This window comes from Alternaria burnsii, assembly GCF_013036055.1.
Source record: "Alternaria burnsii strain CBS107.38 chromosome Unknown 746, whole genome shotgun sequence".
NCBI lineage: Eukaryota > Fungi > Ascomycota > Dothideomycetes > Pleosporales > Pleosporaceae > Alternaria > Alternaria burnsii.
In genome coordinates, this window is record NW_024066109.1 from 362,700 (window position 1) to 380,267 (window position 17,568).

At 50.0% G+C, this 17,568-nt stretch overlaps 6 protein-coding genes across 6 annotated transcripts; all 6 read right to left on the reverse strand.

Moving 5' to 3' along the window:
* Nucleotides 1-117: 117 nt before the first annotated feature.
* On the reverse strand, nt 118-2,848 carry GT037_002690 (acyl binding protein; the record flags this gene model as incomplete). The annotated part of the gene is made up of 6 exons (XM_038927737.1): nt 118-1,162; nt 1,215-1,287; nt 1,340-1,450; nt 1,507-1,750; nt 2,099-2,140; nt 2,192-2,848. The coding sequence occupies 6 exons, from the start codon at nt 2,846-2,848 to the stop codon at nt 118-120; spliced, it is 2,172 nt and encodes a 723-aa protein (XP_038789015.1).
* A 920-nt stretch (nt 2,849-3,768) lies between these two features.
* GT037_002691 (uncharacterized protein) lies at nt 3,769-4,126 on the reverse strand (the record flags this gene model as incomplete). The annotated part of the gene is made up of 2 exons (XM_038927738.1): nt 3,769-3,879; nt 3,953-4,126. 2 exons carry the CDS (start codon nt 4,124-4,126, stop codon nt 3,769-3,771), a joined length of 285 nt encoding a protein of 94 aa, XP_038789016.1.
* Nucleotides 4,127-5,255: 1,129 nt separating this feature from the next.
* On the reverse strand, nt 5,256-5,642 carry GT037_002692 (uncharacterized protein; the record flags this gene model as incomplete). The annotated part of the gene is made up of 3 exons (XM_038927739.1): nt 5,256-5,274; nt 5,323-5,453; nt 5,520-5,642. 3 exons carry the CDS (start codon nt 5,640-5,642, stop codon nt 5,256-5,258), a joined length of 273 nt encoding a protein of 90 aa, XP_038789017.1.
* Nucleotides 5,643-6,031: 389 nt separating this feature from the next.
* GT037_002693 (uncharacterized protein) lies at nt 6,032-6,420 on the reverse strand (the record flags this gene model as incomplete). The annotated part of the gene is made up of 2 exons (XM_038927740.1): nt 6,032-6,232; nt 6,292-6,420. The coding sequence occupies 2 exons, from the start codon at nt 6,418-6,420 to the stop codon at nt 6,032-6,034; spliced, it is 330 nt and encodes a 109-aa protein (XP_038789018.1).
* A 1,395-nt stretch (nt 6,421-7,815) lies between these two features.
* On the reverse strand, nt 7,816-8,285 carry GT037_002694 (uncharacterized protein; the record flags this gene model as incomplete). The annotated part of the gene is made up of 3 exons (XM_038927741.1): nt 7,816-7,989; nt 8,052-8,155; nt 8,210-8,285. Coding segments are annotated over 3 exons (354 nt in total), but the record flags the coding sequence as incomplete, so codon positions are not given.
* Nucleotides 8,286-10,143: 1,858 nt separating this feature from the next.
* Nucleotides 10,144-17,385, reverse strand: GT037_002695 (uncharacterized protein; the record flags this gene model as incomplete). The annotated part of the gene is made up of 1 exon (XM_038927742.1): nt 10,144-17,385. The coding sequence occupies one exon, from the start codon at nt 17,383-17,385 to the stop codon at nt 10,144-10,146; it is 7,242 nt and encodes a 2,413-aa protein (XP_038789020.1).
* Nucleotides 17,386-17,568: the final 183 nt, after the last annotated feature.

Genomic DNA, 17,568 nt, shown 5'->3' on the forward strand with positions numbered 1-17,568 from the left:
TGCGCAAGAGAAGAGAGAGAAAGACTTTGAAGCGCCATGTCGCTATTATGTACATGTTAGCATTAGACTGACGTATATCGTAAGGTATGGCTCGCGGTACCATCGTACCCCTTCACTTCACGACGCCGTGACTGGCTTCCTGCCGCCCCCTCGTAGCAGTGGTATCCTAACCCTGCCAAACACGGCTCCCCCACCCCTTTGCATCTGCGCCACCGCATCTCCCAGCAGAACCCTTATCGCGCCTTCCAACCTCCTATCCTTCTTCCTCCGCATCCAGAGCAGCACAATACCCAATATAAACACATCAACAGCCACGTGCTTGAGACAAGCCCACACCCACCTCCATATCCCTCTGAACAGGCGATAATGCGCCGAATGAGCGAACAACCTCCTCGCCTCAAGCTGTTCACGTAGTGCTGCAACTTCGGCCGTCATTTTCATCAACGACTGCTCCACGCGCTTTCTCCACTTCTGGTCTGCGGCGGATTCCTTGGGAGATTCTTTTGATGCTGCTGCGTCGACGGCGTTCCCGGCGGCTGGTGTTCCGCCGAGACCCGGTATGTTCATCTGTATTGGTTTCCCCAGCACGCCCATGCCTCTATTTCGTGGGGCGGGCGTGGGTGTTTGTATGGGTATGGGTTCCGCTCGTATCAATTGCTGGAGATCGGTCTGGACACCTGCGTCTTCTAGTTCGGGCTGGTCATCGTCCGGGTAGGATGTAGGATTGTATTGGCTGTCTGGGGCATCAACAAAGACTTCGCCGCGGTCGATTTCCGCTTCTTCTTCCTCGAGCTCTTCTTCGGATTGCGACATGGGCGATTTGACGCGCAGGGGTATGTCGCGCTGTTCCTGGCCTCGCATCTGGCCGGGCGTGTCTTGGTCCATGTCGGCGCTGGTATCCATGGCTGCCCGTCCGCTTTGGCCGAGCTCGTGCTGTGAAGTGTATCCGGGGGTTATGTGGTCGGCGGTGCGCAGGGGCGACGAGGACGATGAGGAAGGTACGTTTGACTTGACTTGGTCCCAGACAAACTCGAGCTCGGCAACTAGTTCGCGGGAGTCGGGCGAGGGCGAGGCGTATTTGTGCATGGTGTCGATGAGGGTGGTGATGTAGCGGCGTTTTGCTTCAGTGCGGGAGAGGCCGTTTTGCTGTTTCCAAGCGTCCCTGTGGTTGTTATTCCTCGGTCTGCGCTGTACGTGACGGGTGCGTGGCGTACCATTTCTCCCGCGCTCGTTGCGACTGCTCGTCGCTCCCTCTCGGACACTCCATGATGCCGTCGACGTCGCCCTCTGTGCTGCGTCAGCACCGTCATGTCAACATGATTTCCCGTATCCAACGTACCCATGGCTTGCTTGTACAATCCATACAGGCGTAACCTGGTCGCAGAGGGTGGTTTCTGCGACCCCGTCCGTATCTTGTTCACTGTGTTGAGCGCATGGCTAAATACTCGGTCTATAGAGTCGGCGTCAGCAGCATCCCTTTGGCGGCGCATGTATCCTTGGACGTACCAACCGAGTCTGCCATTATGAGCGTGGATGTCGCGCCCCCATAAGAGGGGAGCGGCGCATTGATCAAGGTAGCGCGTGAGAGTGCCTCGACAACAGGCACAAAGTATTCAGCCAGGCAGAAGCACAAGCAGAGGTAATATACAGCGAGGCAATCGAGGGCAGCCGGCGTGCATGATGCGATGACAATGCGGAGCCGTGTGGAGATGGCATTCGTTGTCGCGCGACCCTGGCGCTTGGGCCTCGGCTGTTTCGGGGCGAGCTGCGCGCTTGCCATGTGGCAGTGCGACGACGTGTTTCACGTGTCAAGACACATTGGTTCCTCTTCACCGTACTTTAGTTCCTTTGCTGATATCCTGCACCACAGCCTGCACTGTCTTCGCACTCGAGAGACAAAAAAACTATGCGCGCTATCAAGCGTGTGGATATTCACTCTTCCCAAGCAGGGATCCGCTCGACCGATCGGGCAATTTCTTCCGCATCCATCTCACATCCTACATGACGTCTACCAGCTAGCAGCAACTGCTTGCACATCGCTCGTCAATGACCACACACCCTGCGAGTTCACAGCGTGTACAATAGCTTTTCTCTGTACATCCTGCCTGCGCGTAGTCGTCGCGACGCTCGTCCAACTTCCCTAAAATGGCCATTAGCAGGTGCTCACTGACGTATATCAACAATAACCTACCTGCACACGTGCACCCCTCACATTCGTATATGGATTCCCAACTTCATCTGTACCGGTTGGGTACTGCACAATCACTGAGTACGCAGCTGCTCTGGACACCGGCGACCAGGTAACCTCGAAATCCCCAGCATCGTTGCTCCTCCGCAAAGAAACGCCTGTGACCTTGGCCGGACGCGAGGCCCCACCAACAGCACGGATCTGACCCGTTGTGTAGCAGCCATTCGCTGTCCCTGATGTTGTGTAGAACCGCCACGAGACCGGCGCCTGTCCGTTCTTGCACACATTACTAAACTCATGCACAGCCGTGAACGCCGAGTTCCCCGGGTACCGGGTGAGGAAGTTGTTTCCTAGGTAAGGGTAGAAGGTATCGCTGACGCCGAAGCTGTTGAATTCGCGGAAGGGCTTGAGTTCTGCACGGCTGCCGTCGGCGTAGGTGGCTTCAAAGGCCCATTGGACGCCGACGTATTGGTCTTTGTTGAAGCTGAGTTGTGCGGTGCAGCTAGCTAAGTTGAACGCTTTGTAGTTGCCAGGAGGTGCACGGCCAGTGTAGGGGTAGCTCCACGATGTACTGCATTGTTGGCGGGGTTCGAGGACCAGAGGAGATGCGGTGGTAGTGGACGCCACGACAGCGGAGAGGGTAACAAGAGTGAGCTTCATGATGGCGATAGGAGAGTCAAACAGAATACTGGCAACATTTGCTCAAGACATGAGCAGCTTAAATACTATTCGAAATATTGATCTACAGACATCGCTATCGACATCACCGCCAGACCTAGCACACCGTCACAATTATAGGCGTATAACTAGGTTACCTTGGTAGTCTTGGATGAAGCATTGTCCAAGCAAAATGGGTGCAACCACACCGGCAAGGTACCAGTACATATTAGCAGCCAAGACTGCGCATACAACTTGCAAGATGGACCAAGGCGGACGGAGACCTCACCCATGCGGTAATCTGGTTTAGCGGGTGATCATCTGCGGGCCGCGAAGAGCCCAATTTTTCTTGGCACTGCAGGTCAATCTTCGTATTCGGTCTTGTTCCTTGGAGGCCAATGGTGGCTAATTTAGGGTGATCAGCGCGGGAAAGGCGCTTTGCTGAGGTTCCTTGTTAAGTCGTTGTGTTGCCATGAGCGAGATGTCGATATCGTGGGTCGGGGTCTGGAAGGTGGGGAGCTTGAATTAATGAACACGATACAATTATGACAAGAATGGTCACGTCATGACGTATGGTGAAAAGGAAGCAGCACATCGCAATTTTGTAGACGGAAGCATCGTTGGATATCTTTGGACTATTTGTGAGAATTGGTCTAATGCCTCCATATAGGTCTACCCGCCGTAGCGAGGACCTGTCAGAAAACGCCAATCTCTGTCTCATATTCATTCAAGTGCTCCATGAACGTCAATGCCATATTTAATTCCCCAAGGACAGAATCACCACCATCTACCTCTGACCAAAAGCCGTCACTAAGGACTCTTGTCAAGTACATTATCTTTCCTAGATGGCAATCGTACCAGCTGTTGAATCTCCGACCTTTAGCAGCTTGTAGTCACGCGGTACCGGCAGTTTGACCAGCTGTCTAGCAGTTTGTGTAGCCGCAGTTGGCCTTGCAGAATCCGTCAAACAGGCGGCAGGTATTCGCACGGCAAGTCTGGTCACAAGCCTGAGGGTGGAAGAAGCAAAACTTGGACTATTTGGCAAGTTTCTATTAGTAACAAGTACAAAGTGGAGCAGAGAGGGGGATATGAAAAGGACGAGCCTACAAGACGGCACTTGGTAAAGTTCTTGTCGCAGTCCCGGCAGTTGGGCTTGTCGACTGGTGGAGGGGTGACTTGGGGTGCAGCGACGGGATCGGCAACCGGGCTGGGGTTGGCGAGGGGAGTGGCCATGGTGAGGGCAGCGAGGGCGAGCGTGAGGATGGTAGTTGCAAATCTCATGGTGTTGAAGTTGATGAAGTAATTCGGTTGTGTGTGATATGGTGGCTGTTCGACGGAATTGAAGAGATAGACTGGCGTGGATTAGAAGAAAGGAGAGAAGATAAAGTAGTGGTAGATGTATACTGGAAGAGGTGAGACTGCGATTAGGCATCGAGCAGGTGAAAGAATTGTTACACAACAGTGGAAGGATAGTGATCTGTGCGTCGATCTGCAAACACTGGAAGAGGGGGAGATCTGGAGTTCGTAATCATTGGAGCTTGCCTTGTCGGCGCGAGATCTGAGCGTACATAGTGAAACGGTTGCTAGCGGTCGAAGCGCGGCTGACTCAAATGGTTTAAACAGCATCGAGTAAGGATAGCTGTGAGATTTGCTCGAAACAAGCTGATCACGGATTCAATGTTCGGATATCCTGACAGATTGCTAGCAGAGAGGACGAAGGCGGTGATGATCAGCTACAATGAGCTACCTAGAGTCAAACCATATGCTATCAAAGCGAAGCTGACTTGCAGATTACATTTCAGAAAAGGAATTTGAGCAGTGGCACAAAAGAGAAAGAGGATATGTGACTGCTTTTGGACACTACGTACTCAACCCTGATCCCTAATTACCGCGGCATCAGCGGCTGGATCTGCAAACGGCGACGTTTTAGCAAGTAGTACTCAGTGAATGTTCAGCGGTACACTTTTGCGGTAAGGGGAATGTGATAGTAGCGCGCAAGTCTTGTCCTCCAATGTCAAAAACCGGATATTAGAGGATATTCTGACGATGAATGCAACAGGATGAGTGAGCTACCAACTGGATTGTAAGCTGAATGAGTTGAAGCTCGCAGTAAGCGGAAACCAAAGCGGCCTTGCCAAATCAGCAAGAGGCATCTTTCTCAATCAGTTGACTCAGTCACTTTAAAAGTCAAGAGCTCAGTCATTGGAAAGTCATGATTGATAAATCATTCAATCTACCGTTACAGACGACCAAGTATCGTGTTCCTTAGTCTAGTCCTTGTTCCTGTTCTCATACCCGCAATCGCGGAACGTATTCAGCATCCATCGTTGTTCATTGCACCCTCCGTATTGGCCAGTTCCGTGCGCACCAATCGTTATCGTTTGGAGGTGAATGTTGATCGCTGAGTACTCTAGTTCTCGTCATGGCCGCTAACCTTGAAGTCAGCGAGTGCGTCATGGTTGTCCAGAAGAACTTACGGCCTGTTCTTGCACTTGGGATAGATGCAGGTTGGGTGACACGGCTTATCGAAACCAGGAGGCTTGTAATCGCACACCTGAAGTTCGCAGTAGGTTTCGCAAAGCACGGTACGATCGGAGGTATCGCATTTCTTTTATACGATTAGCTTTCTGTGTAGGATATGCACTAGTGCTTTCATGTAACAGCGTTTACTCACATGCTTGCAAGGCACGTACACCTCCCTGCACGCGGCGCAGAGAGCGTCGTCGCTCTTTTTACTGCCGCCACCGGCAATAGCGACAGCGGCGACGGCTGTTAGAACGAGGACAGTGAGCTTCATGTTGGCAAGCTTGTTGTTGTGGTTGATGTTGATTTGGTTGTGATAAAGTGTAAACTGTGTCCTGAATATCGAGTTGGTGGTGGAGTTGGAGGGAAAAAAAATGGAAGGCAAGACCGCAGAAATATATACTTGGTGTATGAGTGAGAGAGAGCAGCGACGCGCTAGGCAAGCAAACGGGCTCGTAGCGTTGCCGACGAGGCTTTACTGAGAAAAGCACAACAAGGTGAGTGAGCGGTAAGTTGCCGGTGGTTGCCTAGAGAATGGGTTTCATTTGTATTGTTTGCGGTCACCTGTACTCAAGGCTGCCTCTTTGGTAGATATATCAGGTCAGCTATTTGTGATTGGCACGCTTTTACAACATCTACCTATGCACCTACAGCGTGAGAAGTCTACCATTCACCATCCCAATATTTTTGATGTCCTCTCCCTGACTCAGTCTCTCGGAGAGATGCAAAACAGGAACCATAACGGAAATAGCAATTGTGCCAGCACCACCAGCCTAGATGGTCGTCGTCGTTGTTGCAGAGCTCTTCCGCACAAGCGGCATCCCAAAGTGAACCGAGGAATGGTGAACGAGTAGGGTTATGTCGCTTGATAATAATTAGTGAGTTATGGACATAGTGGGTGAGTATGTGTGAGGGGTGCTTACGAGCATGCAATCGTTCCACTCGTATTGGCACTGGTTGCAACTATGCCAGAAGGGCGCCTTATCGAGAGGATCTTTGTTGGCAAGGACTGTGGAGCCAAGCGCCGCCATGAGAACGGTGATGAGCTTCATGTCTGCTCCGAGGTGCCTTTGGGTAACGAGAATGGGCTTTTGTTGATCTATGTCGGCCTCTGACGTGCCGTTGGATAACGAGAATGAGCTTTTGGTGATCTCAGAAGCAATGAGGATAGGCAGAGATAGAGAGATGGTTCGAAGTCGATTGGCTTTGTAGGTGGACTTGATGGAGTATACGAGTGATGGATTGATTCTAAGGGGGATTCTGAATATATAGGCAGTACGCTAGTGGGTACAGAAGGTACCAATAACAACACATGATATTGGCTCTTTCTTCAGGAGTGGTTTCCATAGTGGGCAAAAATTCGTAAACACAGTAGCGGCGACTGATTGAACTACAAGTGGCCAGATAGAGACATAGAACTAGTAATGTCGACGTATATCTAAGCAGTGATGTATCTCGAAGATGTTGAGATAATACTTGTGCTCCCTTGCGCCAAATGACATGAAGCTGAATTCAATACTGATTGGTTTGTACCACCATACTGGAAATCGGCCATGGATGAGTACTATCATACGGATGCCCTGGAATTTTCACAAATCAATAATTTATTGTGGGGTTTTACATCAACAACATGTTATCGTCTGCGTATCAGACGCGTCATAGTTACTTTCTGCTTCTCGATAACGTAAGGCACGTAAGGTCGCTTATGTCATATATATCATGATAGACTCGTTGTCCACATTTAGAAAGCATTCGTTGAGCATTCGAAACGATTTCAATAATTTTGATTCATAAGCCTCGAAGTTGTGAGCTTGTAAGACCACTCATCCAGATTTCGAAAACGTCCACTAGCACCTGTTCTTTTGTCGATCGATAACAGAATCTGCAGCAGAACCTCCGACAAGTTTATCTTATTGGTATAGGCGGCTTACCCTTGAATGCAAAGACAGTGAGTGATATGATGGTATCGCTATTCTGATCACTGTGGTATTTGCTTGCAGCAGTTGTGGCAATAGTAAGCTGTCTATGTAGAATTGGTTTCAAAGAGAGATTGGATGTGAAAGACTCGTGTGACCGATAGTTCCAAGACTTCTCGTCATTGCAAATGACCGTCACCAGATGCGCGCATTATTCTTAAGGACTGAGAGAGCGCCTTGATCTAATTCTCAAGTCGCATCACTGGATACAGAAGACCATCGAAGATGAATCGTGAAGAAAGCAAGAGCTAGTACATCCCGCCCATGTCGATTAATACGTGCATGCTTCTTGGTCATAGACTCTCTTCAAGCATATCTAGGTGAATAACCTTGTGAAACATGTTGCATCCCTGTCTCTTTGTATTGGTGGCTTCGAATTGCCGGTGGTCTTTGTACTCATTATCCATGTAGCTAGAGGAACGTCGGAGTTAGCCAAACCCTCCACACTGTTGCTTTCTGGTGATCACGTACCTGGCTATGCCATTCGTCCTCTCCCCATTTTCCGGTATGGAGCTTGCATTGATGCTTCGTGCACCACTGTACGCTCGACTCTGCCCATTGCTGGCAGAGTAAGCGGCATTCCTGGTTGGGATAACGGATGTCGTTCCCATGCTCGTTTCCAAACTCCTGTCCGTTGGTGCAGTCCTATTAGGTATGGTTAACAACCTTCGAACACGAAAGGCTCCAGAAGAAGACTAGATACGCACTGTGTAGCACGCCCAGTAGTGTCGATGGCATTGCCAGCATTCGCGCCAATCCCCTTTTCTGTATCCTCTGTCATGCTGCTTACCACCCTCTTGGTATTTCCAATCTGTTGTTTGATCAGAACAGCCACTAGCTAGGAGACACGTCGGTATTTACGCACGATTCCATGGACGATCTGTACCAACAGCAATAGTAGCGAAGAGCGCGAAGAGGCTGAGGAGGAGTGTGGATATCATTGCGAAATGGTAATCGATCTCAACGGAAAAGGTGAATACAAAGCTATGATGCTGTTGATGGGTGGAAGGCTGTTGGAGTATAAGAGTGATGGATTGATGCTACGGAGGATGCTGACTATATAGTATGTATGCCAAGGGTTGTGGCAGGCACCAATAACGAAATGAGATGGTTCTATCTCCAAGGTCAACGGTACTACCACATGGGCTAGCCTCTCCTCCAATTTTGTCAGCTCGACGGGAAAGAGCAATAAGGTGTAAAATTAATCCCGCAAGCGGACCACATTTTTGCGACCAACAGATCTCAAAAATTGCCAAAGGATACCAAACCACTAACAAAGAGCCCACTTTATCCATAAAAAAGTGCAAGCATAAGGTAATAGTCAACCTGGGTCTTACAACTTTGTGTTTCGAAATACTCTTTTAACTTTTAGTTCGTACCGTCTTTTCTGCGCCACCCGAATGCACACCGTCTCGCGCTGAGTCGTCATTATGATGCTGCTGTCCCGAATTTGGGAGCAGTGGGTCACCGTAGACTGGCTGTGCCATAGAATCCAGCTTGACCCATACACTCTCCTTGGACGAAGAATAGTAAGCAGACGCTGGAACCATTTGATGTTTGTGAGGGTGAAGGCTACCTTCGCCTTCCCACATGTTATCCTCATCATCAGGCCAACCGCTCCATGAATCTATGGACGTGCACTTCAAGTATGGAGATACTGAGTAGCCAGACCTCGGTACCAGATCTCGTACCGGGGCGCCGATACCGGAAGGAACGTTAATGGGCTGTGTAATGCGTTCTTCTGGTCGACAAGCGCGACATGACTTTGATTCCGAGGTGCCCGTCTTGTCGGGGGTTTGATTGGTAGCTTCTATTGTGCCACGTCGTCGAGTGGTCTACCTTTAACTGGCTGATCTTTGATCTTTGTTTAATCAGCTATCTGAATGGTTGTCTCTTTACTTCTTCTCTTCTGCCGCGAGAATTGAAAGAGCTCCAAACGCAAGTTCTCTACAATTGTCGCTTTCGCAGCCTATTATTATAACGTGGTGCAAGCCCTTTACATCATCTTGTCTTTTTATGGAGTCGTCATAGTCTGTATCGTTTCTGAGAACCTTTTATTTCCTGTTCTCGGGTAAGTTTATAACTGATTCCACCGTGTTTGGCTGTAGCGGATGGTGTGCGGCTGGTTACTGAAGAAGTTATATAATCCAAAAAAGTAGGCTGGTCCATTGAAGCATTGGTCGTTCCTCTAGTGGTTTTCTGAACTGGAATTAGGCAGCTACCACTAAGGAGACTAGCGTCACTCGGTTATCAAACATAGACTATCTGGCTTACACTCATGAAATAGAGACTGGAGAGGGCTATTCATGTCTATGAGTAGGCTACAGTCGTTCATTTACATATCGTTGTTGTCACCTGCAACACGCTGGTCCTCTCGAATTTGGCCTTCAGCCTCCATTCACTCGTCATCCCACAATCGTACCGCTTGATCGTTCGGCTGCGAATCCTCTCCGAAATGATCGATGTGGCTTCATCTTGAGGCATATCGTCATCATCGCCGTCATAGTAGCTGTCATTGCTATCACAGCACTCCTCGTCTTCGTTTCCTTCGTCGACGTAGATGCGATCATTGTTTCTTCTGCGACTGCCGTTATGATCACTGCTAAGGTTGCTAGCACGATTGCTTGCGCCATCGCTCTTCACATTAGATCGCGTCGACGCAATGCTTGAAGCTCGCTCCATATTCAGGTTTTCACTTTCAGTAGTTTCAACTAGAGGCGATGCTACATCCTCGTGAGATCGAGTCAGGTCTGCATAATCATGTTCCATAGTACCATCCTTCATGGCTGGCAGCAGAGCTCATAGGTCACTATCGATGTCAATCATCCTGTTTGGATCTGTTGTTGTACTAGCTGGCGGGGCTGATGATTGGCGTGCGCTTCTCGGAGAATCATCTGATAATTCGTTTGCATCGCTCATAGCTGGCTGGACAGTGTAACCTGCAGAAGGCTCCATGTGGTCATAAGACACCGAACCTGCTGACGAGGTTTCAGATGCCATGCCTACTGTAGGCTGAGGAGGATCATAACTTGGTGGGTTTACTGGTGGAGCAACCACTCCTATCGAGGTACCTAGAGGATTGTGAGCGGAACGCCTTATCAACGGATCATCTGACGTCGATAATGTGGCCTCTGGTAACCTCATGGGTCGATATCCTAGCCTCCTGGTCGGAGAGACAATAGCACCACGTTGAGGATAGGATGGCGTCGACGCTTTGGTACTCGATGATCGACGGAAAGGATTCGTGCTGTTCAATCTATCCAAAACGCTTGGATCGAAGCCTTCTGGTACGTACGGACGTGGCTTTGACGGATCAAAAGGGAGCGACGAAGCGCGGATGCTGTCGTAACCAGCAGATGATATCGATGGTCTGGGATCGGACGATGGCGAAGCGGAATTTGACTTCGGTAACCGGGGCGCGTTTGATGCACCTTGGAGGTTCGATGCGAAGGGACTGTTACTAGTAGCGACTAGAGACGTCCGAGCCGGTGATGGAATCTTCGACGTATCATCAACCTTGTTTGCCATATCTTGTAATGCAGCCCGCTTTACCGGATCCGAGTTGAAGTCCGCCATCTTTTCGAGAAGGTATTTGGTCATAGGAGGTGCTGGTTCGAGTTGAGGCTGGACGTCACCTTCGTCAAAGTTGAAGGATACTGGGCCGTTGTAGCGCTTTTTCGGCATCGATTGCTGTGCTGGAGCTTGTGGAGGCGAGAACATGACGGCTGGGGACGTGGAAGACCTCGTACTTATGCCTTTCCGATCTTTCCGAGACTTCGGTGTCAAGATCCTACCGTCCTCTCGCTTTTCTGGTCGATCGATGCTCTCCATAAAGTCCAGAATCCGACTGTCAGTTGTGCAGCCGAATCTCGCCGCTTCTTCCCTTGTCGCGTCAGTGATCATCAGATGGGATTCAGCACCGTCGTCGTCAGATAAGGATGCGCTAACGCTGTTCCCCTTTTTGCTGGGGTAGGCTTCTTCGCTGACTAGCGCAGAGTTGTCGATAAGCTCTCTACCTCCATTCTTCAGTACCGGTATCTTGCGATTCACCTCTTCCATTAGCAAGGTCGCTCCAGTCGTATCAAGGTCGGTGCTTTCAGGTGGATCCGACAAAGTTGATTCACTATCAGAGTAGTCGAAACGGAAAGCGGCATTGGATTCAGTTTTGGAAGCAGCGACTCTTGCGCTGAGATCGCCATCCACGCGACCTTCTACTTCATTTGCAGCAACATTGCTCTCTTCCCCAACTTCCCCTTCAAATTCTTCTCGGGGTTCGGCACCTTCGGCTTCAGGATGGAACCAATCGACGCCTTCTTGGGCATATTGGAAGTTCTCGTGATTTTCGCCGAAAGACTCATATGCTGCCATGTCGACTTCTCGAAAGATTTGGCATGGTTGCCCATATGTTGCCTCCAGTGACCTCATGCCCGCGGATCGATGAGGTGGGTAATCGGGGTTGTCGACGATCTGTCTGTCTTCCCAGAGCTGCACCAGGCGCGTTTTGGGCCTGATGTCCGTCCAACTGAGACCATCGGCATCGGTAATGGTTTCATGGTCAACCGTAATCGGGAGCTGAGCATCGCCTGGGGAATTATCTTGTGAGGTCTCAAAGTCGTGGTCGACACCGTGTGTCTGTTGATAGTCGGTGTCATGGTTGTTGGAATCGATCCCCATGATACCTGCGATCAAATCTCCGTGCTTGTCATCGGCTCTACGAATGTCATCGTGACTCTGGTTTCTGATGCCTGGTAGTTGCACATATCCATCCAAAGGCAAACCAAGATCTCTTTGTGCATCTATTCGCATCTGCTTATCTTTCTTTGTAGCCTCAATCTGTGCAAGCTCTTCGGTTCCGAAGTCATCGATCTGATGAGATAGAGAGACGTTTCCGCTTGAGTCACTGGAGCTTACATTCGAAAATGGGCTGTATGTACCTGATGGATCGATAGGAGGTTCTTGCGTAGTCGGAGATCTCGGCACGTTGGGAGAGGAAAGATGGCCATCGGCACTAGCGTAAATGCTGTCCCAGTCATCATCATCGTCAGTGTTGTGATCTTGCCCTCCCTCCACATCAGATGGAGTCGTGAGACTCTCATTTGGTTGACTGTCTGCACTCTGAGCGGCTTGAATCGCTTTAGGCAATTCATTATTGTTGAATTGCGCCGGTGCAGATGCGTTGCAACCAGCATTGCCGATTTCGGCTGCGCCTATGATAGCTACATCAATCATTTCACTGTCTTCGTCGTTGTCCGTCATGGTGGTATTCGCAGCGGCAGCGATGGCTCCGCCAGCGTTCGAGAATGGTGCCGCTGAAGCAGTTCCACCAAACGTCGATGACTGAAGACGTCCATGTGGCTCAGAACGATCGCTGCTATCATCGCCGCCATCTTCATCCTTCGGGTTGTTTGATTCGAGTTTGTCGGAGGTATGAACGTCATTGCTGATCTGGGTGTCGAGAACGATCTCACCGTGAAAGCCCTCTCTACTCGAAGAACCCCCCACCATGTCACCCATCGATATCGACGGATCGGCTACAGGTGATGGTTCATTGGTATCATTTTTTCCACCATCTTCAGATGATTCGTCAGAAGTAGGCCGGTTTCCACTGGTTCCTCCATCTTCTTTCTCAGGTTCATCACCGTTTCCTCCGCCCCGATCAGACGCCTCTTCATTATCTGTACCTCCCATTGTTATATCGTCTTCAGAATTTGCTGACAAGACTTTCAGCTCCAGCATATCAGCACCATTTTTCGGAACACCACCCATAGGTGTGTCTATCACATTACCATGCTCGTCTTGAAAGCCGTCTCCAGCAGTTGAGGATACTATAACCAGATCCACATCCATGAGAGTCCCCTCAATCGGTTGTTCCTTTTTAGTTCCTGTCTGTTCGTTGTCATCGCAGTTATCGGCAAGCAGATGTGCTTCATCGAAAGCCGCCTGTACCGAAGTAATGACTTTATTTCGTTTAACTCCACTCTCCATCTCCTCGCGCAGCTGTTCAGCTGCTGCCAAATCTTCTTCATCTAGTCCTTCAGTTTCGTCTACAGGCTCTTCCTCAAACATTTGGTCATCGAGACCAGTCACGCCACCGCTTGAGCTAAAGTCTTCTTCATCGTTGCTGTCTCCCTCATTGCGTTGTTGGTCTTGCTGTTGACCGTCCGCCGAAGCGTTCTCCACAAAACCAATCCTATCTTCTGTACCGGGATGCTCCAGTTCGCCAGCAAGCTTGTCTTCATCCAGTGACTTGCTTGGACCGGGAGATGGCTCAGCACTCTTGATGATAGGTGCTGAGACCGTAGGGTTTGGAAGACTTGATGGTCCATGCTCGCTACCCGAATCCATGGCCGGCATACCAGGTTCAGCCAACCCAGTCAAGGGCGCGAAGGCAAACTCGTGAGAACGTGTTCTGTCTAGGACCGCAGGCGTCGTCGTGGTTGCCATTGGGGTACTCGTCTCATGGTTACGATCCTCTTGCGGTCTGCAGCTTGACGAGCTTGTCATGAGGATAGGCAATGTATCTTGATTATCAACCTCTGCTGGCACTTCATTTATACTCGCAATGCGCTCTTGCGTAGCATCAGGTGTTGCCGGTTGAGCAGATGCAAACAGGGAACTGGAAGAAGTCCCTGGGTATGATGAATAGGCTCTGACTGGAGAAGACGTGGTCGAAAGAATAGTTGTGGTCTGAGGAGCAGGTGCGGCAGGCGTAGCAGGAGTGAAGGGAGGAGCAGGTACGGATGTAGTTGCAGATGAAGGTGCTGAAGCGAGAATCGACAGATCGGTAGCCACAGAAACTGCTGAATCTTGAGCGAGAGGGGTCGGAACGGACTCAACAAGCGGCTCCAAGGTAGCCTCTGATATTGCCGTCGTAGGCATCTCTCCGCGCAAAGCAGTTTGATATTCCCGCTCAGTATACATGTACATAGGTCGAAAAGGCTGGGTGGTGTTCCACGATCTTTTGGCTGTCTGTGTTTCATCCCCGTTGCTCGGCGACTGAGTAGTATTCGTTTCAGATGTCAAGTCTCTAAGCCTCTGTAAATACTCAATATCAATGGAATTTAAGGGCTGATCTTGCCTTGTGAATCGAACTTGCGATCGAAGATTCGCATTTTCTTGCTCTGCAACGACCCTGGCCTCTGCTATGGTCTTCTCTTTTGCTGCTCGCGCTGCATTGTTAATGTTGAACCAATCTATCATTGGCCACCACCACCATCCTGAAGGCAAAGGGAGAGCGACAGACCCAGGCACACTCATCGCCAGTCTGGCTGGGGGGTTAGGTGGTTCTTCCACAGCCGGGTCTTCGTCCGCCGGCATGACATCGGGAAATAGCTCATCAGGAGCAAGTACTTCGTCGATAGGTGTTTCATCGACGAGTGCTACGTTAGCAGGTGTTCCGTTGGTATGTGCTTGAATCTCAAGCGGGAGGTTTATTAGTATGGCAAAAATGGTTATCAGAACGATGATATAGTCTTGCGTGCAACCCAGGGCTCCAAAAGTGCCTAAGATATAAACCGCCATGAAGCTAACAGCGAAGCCTAGACATGAACGAACCTTATGTTCGGGGTATGCTCTGGCGGCGATGACCCATCCCAAGGTGCAAAGGACAGTGGCCAAGACAATGGCTATCGCGCGCGGAACCCACCGCCAAATTCGACCTTGACACCAGTTGCTATGGCAGCTCAGACCAATATAAACCACGACAGGTTCAATATTTGCATTGTAAAAGAATCTTAAATCCGTTGAAAGTTTTCCAAGGACCAGCGAGACCATCGCCGAAGTGTTTGAAACGGAGTCGGATATCATGCGCTTCAGTAGTTTTACTGACCATTTTTGGAATGTTGGAGCACGTTTGGAAATCATCAGCATCGTCTCTCTAATTGCGTAAATGGTCGTCATCGATAGTTCTGCAGTGCAAGGTTGTACAGTGTTCCAAATGTGGCCGAGAAGCACAGGATACAATGGCATCAATACACGTGCCAAAGTCAGTGTGACGATCAATATAGCACCAATCTTGAGAGTGGGAACAGCCCATTCTGTCATAACCTCAGACACTTTCTCGGCGCCTAGAACGATGAGAGTAAGCGACAACCAGAAGCGGTCTCCTCTGACTGTAGGGTGCCATGGAGCAACAGGACGATCGTGCACGATGCGGTTGTACCTCTCTCGAATCCAAGCTCGAATAACCCGAAGACCACAGGAACCAATTGGTATGTGCATGAGAAGCACAGCAATCGAGAGGGTCCCGTATTTCACCACGATAGCACAATGGTCGATGGGCAGAGACACGCCGCCATTGATACTTTTGAAGCACTCGAAGACTTGCTGTGGATGGCTGGCAAGGTATGCCGTAGCGGTGACAGCGGCGTGAACTGCTACATATGGCCACATCGCCTCCTTTACCAACCTACAACTTTCGAACACCGAGCGAGAGGCAAAGCCCAGTATCTGTCCGCAGTACGAATGAAACACGTATATAAAACCTGTCGTGGTGAAGACCAAGATGAAATCCTGGACGTAAACGCTAAACCAAACTACATTCAAGGCGACAATGGTTCCAGCGAAGGCCATGTACAGATGAAGACGGTTTGCTTCCCGTTGACTTAGTTCTGCACGCTGGAGTAGTCGATTTATCATATGGCTCATTGTGATCGACAGGACAGCGAACACCAATCCAATGAGTACAGCACATGGTACCCGGTCGGCGATGACGTGGTCGGCATGTTGCTTTCTCAAAACTCCGGATAGAGTTCCCTGCCATTGACGAATAAATCCTGTAAGATATACCATGAAGGAGGAGATGGACTCCAGAGAGTGTCTGTACATGGCAAGGAATGAGTACCGCAAGGTCGGCCAACGGAAATCGAGGTAAGGGAGACACCCAACGACAACTGTACACAATGTAGCCACTAGAGTGGCATAGAGATCCTGGTCTAAGGGATCATTGCCCGCAAGACCTATGCTTGTGGCGATGAGAATCGAAGGCACTAAAATCAGCACAATGTCTAACCAGCTGATAAAGTCGTTGTGGTTGGATGAGGCAGTAGGCTCTCGTTCCGCACGATATGCCACATGACTCTCTTCAGACGCAAGTCGGCTTTTGTAACTGGACAGGCTTTCTGATTCCGCTAGTAATGGCGAAGCGTGGAATGGTTCGCTGGACTGTCTCTCTATTGACGTAGTGAACACTGGGCGATGTTCTCCGAGCCTGGAGAGATCATCCAAAGTCTCAGACAGGAAGTGCTCAAATGGTAATCGACTAGAGGCCGTCTTTGACGAAGGTTTACGGTCCTTGTCATCATCTGAGGGAGACTCAGTCTTGTAAGACTTGGGCATAACAGGCAATTTATTGGTGGCCACCTGGAATAATGTCCGAGAAAGCTTCTGCCCAAGTTCACCAGAGTCTATAGATGTAACACTGCTGGATGCAATACCAGTAGTCTGTTTTGTCGCTTCGTTGGAGAGCCGTGGGTCGTCCGGAGTGAAATTTTCGTGAGTGGGTATTCCATGCGAAGACATGTTTGGTGTTTCCGTCGGCACGGCTCTCAAGACCTTGTTGACTACATCCGGCAATGTCTCAACCGTAGCACTGGATGCAAGTTGGGCTTGCAAGGAGCTTCTCTCTGTTGATGTGACAGAACGTACAGCTGGAGAGTCTGAGTCAATATAGGCGGAATTGATTGGCGCGGAAGAATCCGATACTTCAGGTTCCACACGGTCTTCGACCACCAGGATTGTTTCGGAAGTCAGCGGAGGAGAAGCAGATCGCGTTATGACAACGACAGGTGGCGGGCGATTTCGAGAGAATGTCGTACTGACTGTGCTAAGTGCTTCGCTAGCGATGGGCATGGATTCAGCGACAGGTCTAGTCGACTGCCTTGGCTTTTGACACCAGAACTTGGCTTGCTCAAACGTTGGGACGTAGCGCGGCACTGCAGCAGCAACTGCACCCACGGCATAGAGACCGGCTGCTAGTTCGGGTTGTTGACCCCATAGATCTGCAAAAGCTTGCAATGCGAGGCCAGGAAGAGCAGCAGCCATGATTTGTGATCTCGCGTGATCCAGAAAGTATGTGTATCGACTTTAAAATATCGTCAGTATGCACGCCTGTGATACTGTACTATGAGGAAATGTCTTACCAAGACAAGCAACATTTGGCATGCACAGAAGTCGAGAGGATGCCACACATGTATCCAGGGGCACAAAGCAACCTGCCTGAGTCGT